This window comes from Hylaeus anthracinus, unplaced genomic scaffold, assembly GCF_026225885.1.
Source record: "Hylaeus anthracinus isolate JK02 unplaced genomic scaffold, UHH_iyHylAnth1.0_haploid 3, whole genome shotgun sequence".
Lineage (NCBI taxonomy): Eukaryota > Metazoa > Arthropoda > Insecta > Hymenoptera > Colletidae > Hylaeus > Hylaeus anthracinus.
The window spans coordinates 9,273,707-9,288,253 of record NW_026535284.1 but is presented as its reverse complement, the minus strand read 5'-3'; the positions used below and the strand labels follow the sequence as shown (position 1 = coordinate 9,288,253).

At 29.8% G+C, this 14,547-nt stretch overlaps 1 protein-coding gene across 10 annotated transcripts; it reads right to left on the bottom strand.

The window, feature by feature from the left end:
* Positions 1 to 803: 803 nt before the first annotated feature.
* LOC128894175 (protein ECT2) lies at positions 804 to 14,521 on the bottom strand. Of its 10 annotated transcripts, none has more exons than XM_054155694.1 (19): positions 13,826 to 14,521; positions 13,655 to 13,724; positions 12,432 to 12,714; positions 10,941 to 11,151; positions 10,713 to 10,848; positions 10,418 to 10,627; positions 10,176 to 10,322; positions 8,803 to 10,065; positions 8,195 to 8,329; positions 7,887 to 8,136; positions 7,443 to 7,570; positions 6,960 to 7,356; positions 6,440 to 6,880; positions 6,189 to 6,343; positions 5,957 to 6,042; positions 5,368 to 5,460; positions 4,468 to 4,642; positions 3,010 to 3,128; positions 804 to 1,986 (listed from the first exon to the last, which is right to left on the bottom strand). In XM_054155694.1, exons 3-19 carry the CDS (start codon positions 12,496 to 12,498, stop codon positions 1,944 to 1,946), a joined length of 4,056 nt encoding a protein of 1,351 aa, XP_054011669.1. In that variant the 5' UTR covers positions 12,499 to 12,714; positions 13,655 to 13,724; positions 13,826 to 14,521; the 3' UTR covers positions 804 to 1,943. The 10 variants fall into 10 exon arrangements, 9 of the variants coding, with proteins under 9 accessions (XP_054011669.1, XP_054011670.1, XP_054011671.1 ...); XM_054155695.1 differs by having other exon boundaries at positions 13,830 to 14,521; XM_054155696.1 differs by lacking the exon at positions 13,655 to 13,724.
* Between the last annotated feature and the right edge of the window lie 26 nt (positions 14,522 to 14,547).

Genomic DNA, 14,547 nt, shown 5'->3' with positions numbered 1-14,547 from the left:
ACTACTGAACACTAGAAGAACAGATTGCAAAAAGCACAATTTATTGTTACATCCACAAGGACTAAATATAATTGACACTTACATCTCACAAAATAATTTGCTTTCAATTATTCAACATATTCACTCTTAATTCCGTATGATTAATCAATCAATCAAATATTCATTCAATGTATTGATTGGAATAGTTTTTATGCAAAAATAGTTTTGTATCTCTTATCTCTATATTCATGAAGTGATAAGTATGCTTTTTTTTCTGAAATACAAATTTTAATCAATTCTGAATTATCAATTCTCAATTATCATTTTTGGTTGGTGTTCAGAGAAAGAAAAATTGGCATGTTTAGGGAGATTTTATTTCCAACCAAAAGAAGAAACTGTCAGAATTTCTCATAATTAATTAACTAATTAATTAATTAAAAAAAAAAAAAAAAATACTTCAGGCAATAATTTGATTTTCATTTATCTATTAGTATAATAAATATCTCCCAAATCTTATGATATGTTCATTTAATATACTGCTCATTGAGCTGGAATATTTACAAATTTCTTGTATACTATGAATAAAATATAATTCTAGAAATAGTATTATAATATGTTTCTTAAAAAACAATTATTACATCCAAAAGATTACACCACAGAGAATAGTGATTTTCATTTTGTACCAATATACTTTTTGAAATTTGTAATGAATCTCACAATAGTTTACGATACTTAATAATTGAATATTTTAAGATTTACGATACAAATAACATATACGATTAATATAATTGAAAAATGTATAATGACTACACAAATATTTCAGATCTGCGCCAAATTAATGAAATGTATTTCGTATTTCCCAAGAATATAAACATAATCCATTTAAAGTGTAGACAACAGAATAGTTTGTAATCTAAACAACAAACTGGATATTTTAACGTGAATTTTTATAAAGTCTACAATTACAATAAGCGTATAATTGGAGACCTAAAAAATGTAACAGTAATGTAAGGGTAAACTATTGCTTTTTGCAACTATTTCATATTACACAGTACATTATTTAAAAGAGGTATCGATATTAACGTGTTCAAAATCTTACTTTCTTTCACTGTATCATCATTCAATCCTTTCAAAATTCTCATTCTAATGCAATTACACAGTTATAAGAAAGAAATAAACACACTATAATACATATCTGCTTTTAACGGAGCTACATTTTCCAGTGATATTATATTAAATGAAATATATTAAAATCAAAACAAAATAAACTGAATAAAAAAAAAATAATGAAAACGAAGAAGTCATAGTGAATTACTGCAATTTATACTCATGAATTAAAACTGTAATAGTATCAGCGGCGGCGGTCGAATTAAAGTTCAAGTAAGAAGTGTAAAGTTAATATTAATTTTATGAATTAGCGTTACACATTTCTATCTTCTCACTTTAACAGAGCACAAGTTCTCTCTAGACAGTCTAATAAATTCTACATGTATCTTATACAATACAATTAAATGGCACAATAATAATATTCGTACTTCCTTTTTCTATAAAAGTTATATTATAGCACTGGAAATGTAATGTCCTTTCCTAGCTGTAAATCCAATTCCATCTGTCTTCCTGAGACAAGAGTTTGAACTATCTGAATGTTATATATAAAAATTAACGATCGATACGGTATTAGATACGGTACATCGTTAACATATATAGTTGTAGCTTCTTAAAGAATAACTGGCAATGTACATTTTCTTTATAAAACACATGTGGTTCTGTTGGCACATGGCAAGTAGAAAATTGTAATTTTTTCATAGTAATTTGCAGACGTCATTTTTCTTGTGCCTGATTATATTATAAAAACACATCTTCCCACCAACGTTTCCAATCCCCTCTATTTTTCCATATAGGCCTTTCATTGATACCAAAGAAACAAGGTATGACATAGTTGTGCATTATTCATGCCCTGTACTTCAAAGATCGGATTTGTCCTGCATGACTTCCTCTGAACAATTTCTGAAGGATAAACAAAGTAAAGTCAAAAAGAATATGGAAACATATAGAACTTAGGCAATTGCACCAACTCTTATGTCACAAACAAAAACCAAATACACTTCTATTAATTTCATGTTTCACGTGATTTCTTGCTAATTTATACTGTAAACTGAGTTGGTGAAGAAATTTATACAAGACAAATATTGACAATGAACAATGAGTAAGTCTTTTGGTCTTTTAAATCCGAAAATGTAGTAAGCATATGACTATTTTGCAATTTACCAACACAGAAGAATGGAAAGGAAAAATACCTACAATAATTTAATAAATATGCATTAGTTAAGCTAAACATTAAATTAGATGTTACAAAGACCTATTAATTAATTATGTAGGCACTAAATAGGCACCATTATTAGTTTCGTTTCTACGATATTCTAAGATAGTATTAGGTACTTATACATGAACTATAAAAAACGATGTAGGTGATTTTTTTTCACAAACACATATATACATACAAACATCGACACCAGCGAAAAACGTTAGATCCATGATCAAAAATAATTAATTGCAAACGTGATACTGCGCTTGCAGTATCTGAAAATTTCACGATTTGTTAGAGTAGATTTTCTTTGACCAACACGAGTATTTTAATCCATAACGTAAATTACAACGAATTTTCGATAAAACTTCATTCAAATCTTTCTGACGAAACAACAACCTTCTACAATACATTAAAATCTATTTAATAATAGTAACTTTACATTGTTCTAAATGTACATATAATAAAAATTTCAATGCAGTCTATATAATCGTTCAATATAAAGCGATTTTACGAATTTGCATATTAGTATGTTTATACCAATATATGAAAGATATTTACGTATATGGATCTCACATGAGTTTATAAATGTTGTGTTTCCGAAGAAGAATAAACTCAAAATGAAAAAAGTTCAAGGCACATTAATGATGAGAATGTTGACCAAATGTGGTTATGCAATAGTAGCAAAAACAAAAATGCATTGTTTCTGACATACTAACTACAACCTTCTTAATGAAGCCATACTGAGGGAACTGCATTTGGCCTTTCGTGTCGGTTGAACCGACATGGGTGCTACTAGAACATCATCTCTAGATGGCGAGCTTGAACCACCATTACCCAGCTCCTGGAAAGATATACGAATATCTATTTATCCTATTCATGTACACAATTCTCAAAGAAAATACCTGATGCAATTGAGAGAATGAAAAACAGTCATAAAACAAGAGAAACTTGACACACAAGGTAACATCTAACTCACACTGAAATATATAATTCATAAAAAAAGAATAATAATTTATAAAACATGCAATTTCATAGGTGTAATAAAGAAACAAAAATGCTTATATATATAGGTTTTTTCATTGCAAATATATTTAACAAAAAAAAAAAAAAAATAATAAGAAAAATACACAAAGAGATCCAGCCTATGTGACCTTTATACTGCAAGTCATTATAAAAACAAAAAATAAACTAAAAAGATCTGTCAAAACAAAATGCCTCTATAGGAGCAAAGTTAACTTCATAAGAATATAGATTTTCAACATTTGTAGAATCCAGTTTAAGGATATCACTCATTAACAAGATAAATATAGATTTTTCTATCTAATTTGTGACGCAAAGTATTTTGATCCAGTCGAAACACTGCGTGACGTCACATTCCTAAAATGAATTTTGCCTGTGAAAAGTAGTACTCTATTAACACTCCTCTCTACTCCCTTTCACGAGAGAAGACGTTAAAAGGTTATATTATTATTTCAAATATATTTTCGATTGAACGTTAATAAATAATTCCATACATACTACATAATTTAATAAATATTCCATAACATAACGCGCTATAGTATACTTACTGTGTTGGAAATCAAAATTTATCCATTAATATTGCATCAGCATAAACACAAGGTTTACAATTAATCTTGTGTTAGAGTAAACATAGCAAAGAAAAACATACACTATGGATGAATCAATATAACTCGTAAAATAAAAAAGTATATAATATATTAAAATGAACATAAGAGTTTAATATATTATAATGTACGTACAATAAAATAATCTTTTGAAGCATTTACACGAAGCTTTAAAGTGAATAAATAAAAAAGAATACGTTAATTTAATTGTTTTTAAATATGCCATAATATAATATCAAATTCATAATGTCATACTGTAAAAATATATACAAGACAAAATAATATTAATAACAAGCATGAATAGTTTTGGAGCCATGCATATAAGCAGATTCTACTGAGAATGGAAAGAAATTTTAATATAACGGTTGCAAGTAGGGTTAAATAAAGACGACTTAAAGAGAGATTTTCATAGGAAGCAAAAGACTGATTTTAACTGATGTTAAAGAGATAACAATCTCCTGTCGTGAAACGAAAGTAACCAAGGAGAAATAAAAAAATAAAGTGTAAGCAGAGAAGCAAAAGTAGAATACATGCGTTAATAAATTGTCAACTAACGTTAATATTGTTGCAACTAGCAAGCCGCATCTGTGCAAGTTGTTGACTTGCTGGAGTAAGGCTATTGGTTGATCCGAATGGCGACATCATCGTTGACATTGCTCTTTTCAATTTGCTTGGGGTTTTGTTAAAACTAAACGCTCTGCCGACTTTCATCCTTGTGCGAGACGCAAACCTGAAGAAAAATATTCATTACAAATTCATTTAAATTACATTCTACAGAAAGAGCGAAAGCAGTATCAAAACTTTACTTCTCCCAAATTTTAATTTTGTTTAACTATATACGAAATTAAGTAATTCATCTTAAGAATGAAATGTTACTAAATAGGGAGAAATAAATTTTCCAAAAGAAGGAATTAGCAAACATAAAAGTAAAGAAAAACCCCAAACCTTATTAAACCAGTTCAAGTAAATATTATACCATAACTGTTAATTTTAGTGTACATGCAAAAGCCAAATTATAGTTCAACAAATTTTATTCATGCTGAACTACAGAAAACAATTATGCCACAACTGCCAATCTACATTGTGAATATGTAAACGTGCAAATGGGGCTCAATTTTGAAAGTATAGAGTTTCTAATAAATTACTAAAATTTTTGTACGTTTTGTAAAATAAAAATAGAAGTGATTGGAACACATTAGTTGTATGGATTTGTAAGATGTGCCAATATTTTAATCCAAAATATATTAAACGTTTTAATCAAGTAATGTTAATATTCTGAAACAGGCTGATATTATTAATATTACGCTTGAACTGGTCAAGTTGTTTTCGCGAAACAATTTAACTTTCTGTATGTCGACTTCAAAGAATAAAATCGAGTACTCTAAACAAGCAGGGGACAAAGTATTGTATTAAAGCGAATAAAAAAAAGATAATCAGCCTGGTGCGAAAACTGACGGTAGTGGGACATGTAACGTGGTTTCACACATGCTATTGAGTAGGAACACATACGGGTCCATATACTCCAGGTAAAAATTATGAAATAGGCTCCTGCAACCAAACGAGTCGTCGCCCCATTATTTTTTGTTAACATGCAATACAGGAGAAAAACGGTTTAGAACACCTAATAATTTTTCCTTTCACAACTGTGCGTATTGTTCGTAGATATGTGTATTCAATTTAATGCTTATATGTATATAAATTTGATTATAACATTCTAAATTAGGTATCAGAGATCCTACAGTTTAGTAAAACGTAGTAATAATCCAGCTAAAGCAACTCTAAGAGTACAGAAAACTAGATACTAATTATCTGTCCTTATAATGCCTAATAGAGTTTCAACTTCTCTAAATAATATAATCGTTATTTTAAAACATTCCTCTTCACAACTGTAAGCACTACACTTCTGATAAATAATGCATAATTCAATTTGAAAGAGAATATGTAAGAAATGTACTTACAGCTTTGAGAGAAACGTAATTATTTACAATACTAAAACTGTACATCAAAGAAAAATTTTAAATTAAATTAACCTTGGACTACTTACTTAAATGCTTTGCTTAATGTTCCTAATGCTACGTCGCTTGTATCAATTTCAAGCTGATGCGAATCAAGACTTATCAGGAACGTATCCTGAAAATAAAAACAAAACAAAACTGCTATGGGCAATATAAGCTACTATGAGCTATACAATAAAATACTACTAATATGATGATAATAATAATAATACTGAAATAAAATACAAAATTAACATGCGTTAAATAAATACTGTGACTTACCGCATCAGCTTTGCATACTGTATTAGCCATTTGCCTGCACAAAGTCCGGAGGTAGTTTGTCTTATTTACCTCCTCATCGGTAATTGTAAATGAAAACAGTTTCTCTTTTAACTCTTGATTACTTCTTACCATTAAAGCAAAAACTTTATGACATTCTGTAAATATAAAAATAACCAATTTAAAGCATTTCTCTATCATATAAACACAAATAAAAATAGTACAACTTATTTTATATAACTTATATAACTTACCATCAGTTTCTCGTATATCGACAACTTTTTTTATTGTACTCAGTGATAACATCTTGATATGTTTATATGGTTTTCCTTGACTTAATTTAGTTGTGTGCAATCCATTTGCTGTATTAGGACTCTTTAATGAGTTAAAGGCTTTCGATCTTTTTTTACATATTTCAAGTGTATCGGAAAACAGGAACAAAACTAAATGATCACCACGCCCGCTTAAACCCTCACTAAGTTCCATCACATCACATTTACCAATAAATGATCGATGTGAAGAAACTAAATGCGGTGGACAGTTGTCAATTTCATTAAAAATGTCAAACATAACTAATTGACCCTCAGTTTTTCTTTTATCCTCGTTTATATACGTCATAACTTCTTTAATACTGCTAATCGACAACTCCAATGCGCTATGATCTGGATTATTTTTACTCGTATGTTTAAGGATATCTAAAATACAGGAATATCACAAATATTAATTATTTTTATTATTATTTGACGTAATGAAATAACTGTTCAATACACTTACCATTTAATAATAAACTAATACTGGGTAACCTTTGTACTGGCTTAATCAGTAATTCCTTTAAGCTTTGTCGACCACATTCAGGTTTCGTTTGACAAACCTTCAGAAAAGCATGAAATCGTGGTTTGGTTTGATCACACTGATCGAGCATGTCCTTTGTATTTTCGAAGAAGTTGACATACGACGGATACGCCTTGACTAGGTCAGGTGCAAACTTCAGAAATATATTACCTATGCTAATGTCCTCCATCCAATGTGTGGCACTGTATTTCAATTCTTCCAACATTTTTTTATGAACTTCATAAATGGGTGGAAAATTGCCAAATATAATTTTAGCTTCGGTACCATTTAATAATTCGCCGCTTGTATCTATGAGATCTTCCAATGGTGACTTGAACAGCTAAAAAAATAAGTAACGTTATTGAATAGAAATATATTGATTTACTACCTATTTCTTTATAATATACATAAAAAAAGAATACTTACTGTCATAATTGTACTGAGAATGCCAACATAATTTGACTCTGTTTGTACTAATTCTAAGAAAACCTGGTGTCGCGGTGATAAATTTTTTCTAGAGCTATCCGTGTTAACAGCTTCCACTTCTGGAATATCTGATAGTTATCAATAATTCAATTGTACTTTATCTTCCCCTTCATATGGTTCATATCAAAATTGTCTAATCGTTAGCAATATTAAGTTGGAAAATTTGGATTGCGTGTACTGTTAGTTTGATAATGTTAATAATAAAACTTTACAGAACAAAATAAATGAACCACCAAGGAAGAGAAGATGTACTGGGATTGTTAAAAAGATATTAAAACGTTATGAGATAGCAATTGACAATTATAGAAAATCCTTAAGAAATAAAATAACAAGTTTAAAAAAAAAAAGAAGATATAAAACATGTCATAGAACAAAATAACTTACCATCAAGTAATGGTTTATCTGGGCTTGCTGTGCAGTCAAGGAAACTTCCGCTAACACTCAAAAGTCCTGCATCACTGATACTGGATCGTCTCTTATGTAAAGCTGGTGAATCTGCACCATTTTGGACCAAACTAGATAAAGTTTCTGCTAAACGTTTACGTTTTCGTCTTGTAGACGCTGTACTCGGAGTTGTAGTTTGTTGACTATCTCGTCTAGCTGATATAGTTGGTGACAGAACAGATTCCAAATACTAAACATAAAAAAAACTATTAAACAAGAAATTTATCTAATAATCTTAATAAACTTACATCTTCAAATAAATACTCCTTCTCATCAGCTGCACCCTCATTTTGAACAGATGTCCAAAACCATTCAGCTTTTACAATATGAGCCCTTACTGAAGCTAAATCTGGTAATGCATTTACATTTGATTCATCCACAACCTAAAATAAAAAAAATGTATAAGTAGATAATTTATTAATGTTTTTGTAATAGTTGAGATAAATATGACAGCTATATCTGAAACATATAATAGATACAATGTTTTGTTAGTTCTAATAATACTATCCCATAAAAAATCTGGAGTAATATAATGTGTTATGTAAAGTAGAATACAAATATTTATGAATAACAATAATCAAGACATACTAATTCTACATCCAACATTAGCTCCTACAGTTCTGTAGACATACAGTTTGGAACATCACAAAGGTAACAGTACGAAGACATAACAGTTTATTACAAAGACATTAACAGATACTTTATTTCTACATTTGTATTTATTCCACACCTTATTTTTTATAATATTCTTATAGACTGATGGTCAATAATTTAGCCATAAATTAAATAAACAATCAATTAATCTGTATTTCTACAACCTATAAAATCCCATGAAAAAAAATTAAAATAAAAATACCAAAGATACTGGTACGTCCTCCTGTTTCTCCTGTCTTATATGATCATCTTTCAGAGCATAAATTTTAGAGGAAACATTTGTAAAAGTACTTCTTAAGCCATGGTCAGAATTTGATAATTTTGCTACCTTTGCAGGTATAGGAAGAGGAGTATGTAAAGGAGTATATTTCTGTCTTGGATGATTTTCTGAAACTTGAGGGCATGGAGCAGGAAGCACATATTTAGAGAAATTTAAATGACTAAGCTTTGATAAAAGGGACGAATTCAATTTGCATGAACTTAAAAAACTTTTATTTTTTGTAATCAGTGTGGGCGAATCGTGCAAAAGAGAATCATTGAATTCCGAATCATATCGCTTTAGTAAATTAGGATGAGAATGCATTTTTTTAAATTTTAATTTATCTGAGGAAGTTATCTTATGAATCGCAATACAAGACTTAACTTTTCGCCATTTTATGCATCGTCTAGGAGTTGCAATTTTTCGATTGACGAAAAAAGACTTTGGCGTACACTGTACATTTTTGCAAGATTTCAAGATATAGCTTTCACTATCAGGACAGTGTTTGTTTGTATGTTGAATAATTGTTTTCTTACATAGTGTAGAAGACTTGAAATTATGTAATTCTGATCGAGTACATGTACTTTCATTATTAGTATTTTTATTTGAAAAAACATTAGATGAATTATTTCGTGAATTTCTATCATTGTAAACTGCTGAAGATGAATCCATAGAATGTATATCTAACACAGTAGATGTTACAGGAAAGTTAGATCGTTGTGGTACAGTTAAACTACTTGATTGTATTATATTGTGTAAATATCTTGACATAGACATATCAATGCCAGAATCAGTTTGTGCTATAGACGATTCAGACATATTGGAAAATTCATTTGGCAAATTTGAATAATCATATAAATTATCATCCATATAAATTGCCGAATCTTGACTTATATTATCTGGTGTTGAGTAATTGAATTTATTTTCTTTATATTCAAGATAATGAGGCAGAGAAGAAGAAAAACAATACGAGAAACGTTTAGTACTCAATCTTCTTGACAAATTTATGTGATCAGTATTGCAAATATATGAGGAACTTTTTGTTTCCATGTTAGGAATAGTATTAGTATATGGATTGTAGAAAGTAAAGGAAAATGGTTTTGTTTTTGAGTAATGGTATGGAATATAATTAGGATTTTTAGTATATGGTAGCATGTCAAATGCATTGTTGGACTTCTTGTATTCACGACATCCTATTTCTGTTACCTAAAGAATTTAATGTCCTCTTGTAAATGAGATGTTTACATGTATAATGGCAATATTGTATACTACAATTAATGTGTATTAAAACATGAAATATTTTATTATAAACTTACCACATGCGTGCAATTTGGATCATCAATTTCTGTAGATTCACCACCTTGTTGTTGAAGAACTTCACACATGTGACGTTTCTCTTCATCAGGGAATCCAAAGAAACATACTTTTGCACCAAAGAATGGCTTTAGTTTATAAGTTGTGATCTGTACATAAATAATGTTTTCGACATTATAAACATAAAATCTTGAAATCTGGTAAAGTTATATTACACAATAATTATAATTAATAAGACTATTACCAGATCTTCATTATTTCCATAATTGGAAATATCGTCTTTGGCATTCCACAAAGCTGTCACCCAATCCATGGACATTATAGGAACCCGAAATGTAACAGCATATCTATACTTATCTCCACCGCAACAATTAGCAATGAGATGTGTCACTTTTGCACCCATTTCTTTCCTAATACTTCCACCCATATTATGAATCATGTTGATCAACTTGGTCTATGAAGATAAAATTAGCAATATAAAACTACTTTCTCATTGACTTTATAATATACCTAATATAAATTCATGATTTGACACTAACCAATTCCTCCTTTTTTCTAAATCCAGTAAAGACTACTACCGTGCCTACCATAGCTTGTGTGTACATTGGTCTATTAATACTAGGTAATGAGTCCTTTCGTTCTGCTAATTGCAGAAGCGCCGTCGGTCCCAATATTCTAAAATTTGTTAAATAAAAACAACCAAAAGTCAGATTCTTTTGATTATTTTTTAACAAATTAGAAAGTATGTGAAATTAATTACGACAAACCTATGGGCACTTTTATGGAGAGCATCGTATTCAGGTCCCTCGAATTGTTTCAGTACAAAGTAAGTACAATATGCCGTGTCTTCTATATATTCTGAACCTGTTTCTGATTTAAGAACAGGTACACTAAACTGCTGTGCAGCAGCACCCAGTGTAGAATCATCACAAGCGGCACCAATTAAGCATATCCTTTTTTTACGTGGTATAATCACAGCTGCAATTAAAATAATAAGATAAATAATAGCTTTTAATATTCTCCTTCAATGTACAACTATTAAATAATAATCTATGTTTTGCAACACAAATCATGCTATTGACAAGCTAACAAATGTATAAATCTGCAATAAGATCATGATACCTTTAATCATCCTTTTTAATTTCACTCATTCATACTATAAATGATTTCATATATATAAAATATATAAAAAGATATTGAGGAATTCTAATCATTTATAAAACAATAATTATCATTCATTTAAGTCAGTGTTAACTTTAACAATATGTTCATATAAAAATTCTTATTGATATTGTATAGTTTAAAAATGAATTACAAAATAAACATTAAATAAGATCTACAACAGGAATGACACACTAAGTTCAAATACTAGTCACAGATAAAAGGAATGACACAAGTTTAGAGAAACAATTCATAAATATAGTACACTAGAGTTTACAGGAAAGGAAATCCTTTTATATTCACAGACAAAGACTGCAGTAAATACCTATTATTACATGCCTAATCTCATTTGAAATAATAGCTACCAAGCAACCCTCTTGTCCCTCCTACTTTCCCCATTTTAAATCCCTCATAAATAATGACTAACCCAAAACAAATATACATGGGCACAAAATATCTCAAGTGACATTCCACTTTCATACACTAATTACTCAATAATTAATGGTAAAAAGGTTCACAATAATATTTTTTTAAAACTGTTTGAAATAATCATGCTGGTAAATGATTCAAAATATCACTACCATAAAGAATATGATTGTATAAAATTATATGTATATATATATTTTTTAAATAATGCATAATAAATAGTATTTTTAAGTATAACGCTCTTTTATTCATATATACGATTAACCTTTAAAAGACGCGAAAATAAACGCTAAAGATACTGTAAACACGAAACAAAAATGCAACATACTACGAGAAAGCTTATGAGGATATTTCGAACTTGATAAATTGTTCGTTTCTGACGTAATTTTGGAGAATAAGCCAAGGCCAAATTTATAAGAAACCGTTGACATCCCTCCCGCGTAAACTTGAAAACAATGCGAAAATGTACGGCGAGTGTAGAGGATATTATATCTTGATTTATCTACGGATCAGGATGGGTGACAGATATAAGACACTAGTATTGTCGCATGAGTTTTGATAAAGAGTGAGGTAGGGTTAGTTTGTGCTGATGCCCAACGGATGCGTATCGTTTAATATCGTACGTTAGATTTTAAGGGAAACATATAAAATGACAATACTGTCGAACTTACGGTCACTTCTAACTGCCTCTTCACTATTTATATCACTGATACTACTGTGAACGCTTTGCTCTTCCATTTTGGCCGTTAGTTACAACATCGTTTCACTCGTACGTTCTTCTTCGTACTGATTATTGGGAGCGCCTCCTATAGGCGAATCCAGTGAGAGAAAGGACCCGGAAAAATAAGGGAGAACAGTGGGGCTTGATGGCGCAGCGTATAGCGCCCTTGGTGTAAACCAAACCTGAGTTCGAATCCTGAACAGGTCCCCCACGTGAATCTTTTTTTACAAGTCCTACAGCACATGAGAAACCTCAAGTACGTGTATGTGCGCGTACGCACGCGTCTGGTATTACATTCGCATTGGTATCATGTGACGTGCCAAAATTTGAAAATTGTTCTTTTCACTTAAATCGACATGATACTTTGACTTTACTGTTGTATTTCGTTATCAATCTCTACGCTAACGATAAGTATAGTAGAGACTCTCGTAAAACACGGTTAATACATTACGTATTGTGTGAAATCGCGTAATACAAGAATTTTCCGTATACTTAATAAAACACAGAGAAGAAAGGATACTTTTTTAAATATGATATGTAATTATAATTATAGAGTATAGATACAATTTTATAATAATATGAGGTTATTTGAATAATTTAAATATTGAAAATTATACAACTATTATTGAAGGAATAATAACAAGGATGATATACATGAAACTTTTGAGAGAAAGTTTATTGATTTTTATAAATTATACATTTTATAATAGAATGATGAATACTGGGCAAATGAAAAAAGATTTGTTTTAAAGCAAATACTATAACTTTGTTTTTTTTTTCAATCTCCCAAAGCCTAGGAACAAGTTTGATGAATCATATGTAAGAAAATCATTTCTTAAAAATAAATGCAGTGTTCTGCAACCTCTTACTAATTTAATAATTATACGATTTAATCTCTAATTACATATTAATGTGTATAAAACAAAAATCTAAAACTTGTAAATGTAATAATAAACTTCCTTTTTTTCGTTATTATTAAACAAAAATACTACTTGATTACTATTATTAGTACTGTGAAAAGAATGAATAAATGTGTCCATGTCGTAAAATAAATATCATCTTTATTTTATATTATACTATTTCTCCTCTGTTAAATAAAATACGATACGTCAACATAAATACCAATGCGGTTGTATATATGCTTGGATATTGGCACTAAACGACACTTTCTACCGTCGGCGTTTATTTAAAATCCATTATGAATATGACTGCAGTGTGATCTACGTTGTTTTCTTGTCAAGTCCTACGAAAGTAATGGAATTGCACGAAATCATAAATTATCAGTAGCACCGCGTTTTGTTTTTACTTATTTCCGTCTTTTTCACTCTGTATTCTTCTACCCACTTACTACTGTTGACTGATTGCTGAAATCCTGCTTCTTTTTCCACGGACTAGCACGCGCACACAGTTAATGAATTACACACTTCACATTAGTATGAACAACTTGCTTTATCGTTCACAAAGAGATTGACAAGTTGAGGTTAAAATTAAAAATCCTCGCGAGAGAAACTGTAATTCGCATTAGAATGTGACGACAGATGTACATACGTAACAATTTGCAATGGAAGATTACATTTTAATAACATTAGGCGATTTTAACTGCTGAAAGTTAACGATAAACGAATACTAAAAACTGTACGCGCGGTTAACACCAGACCGACTTGAAGTTATCGTTCGTGTTAGCTATCCAGTGTACCAATTTGTATCGATGTCAATTACGTTTTCCTAACATCATAAATTATACAAATAACAGGAATTTCAAAGTTGTGGGTTTCACGATTGATAATTATGTAATAGAAAAATCAAATTTGTGATATGTAACAAAGAAAATGATGTACAATTGTGGGAAGTAATGGATACTGTTACATACATTTTGATCGCAACATTTGGCAATTGTGAGAAATCGTTGCTGTGTACTTATTTAGTGAACAATTTAAAGCTTTTAAACCGATATTCATTTATCATTGTTAACAGTTACACCAGCGAGGACGCTTATGTGTACTGAAAATAATAAAAGTTTTACATATAACGACGTAACATTCGATAAAAATATAAGGAGGTTGTAG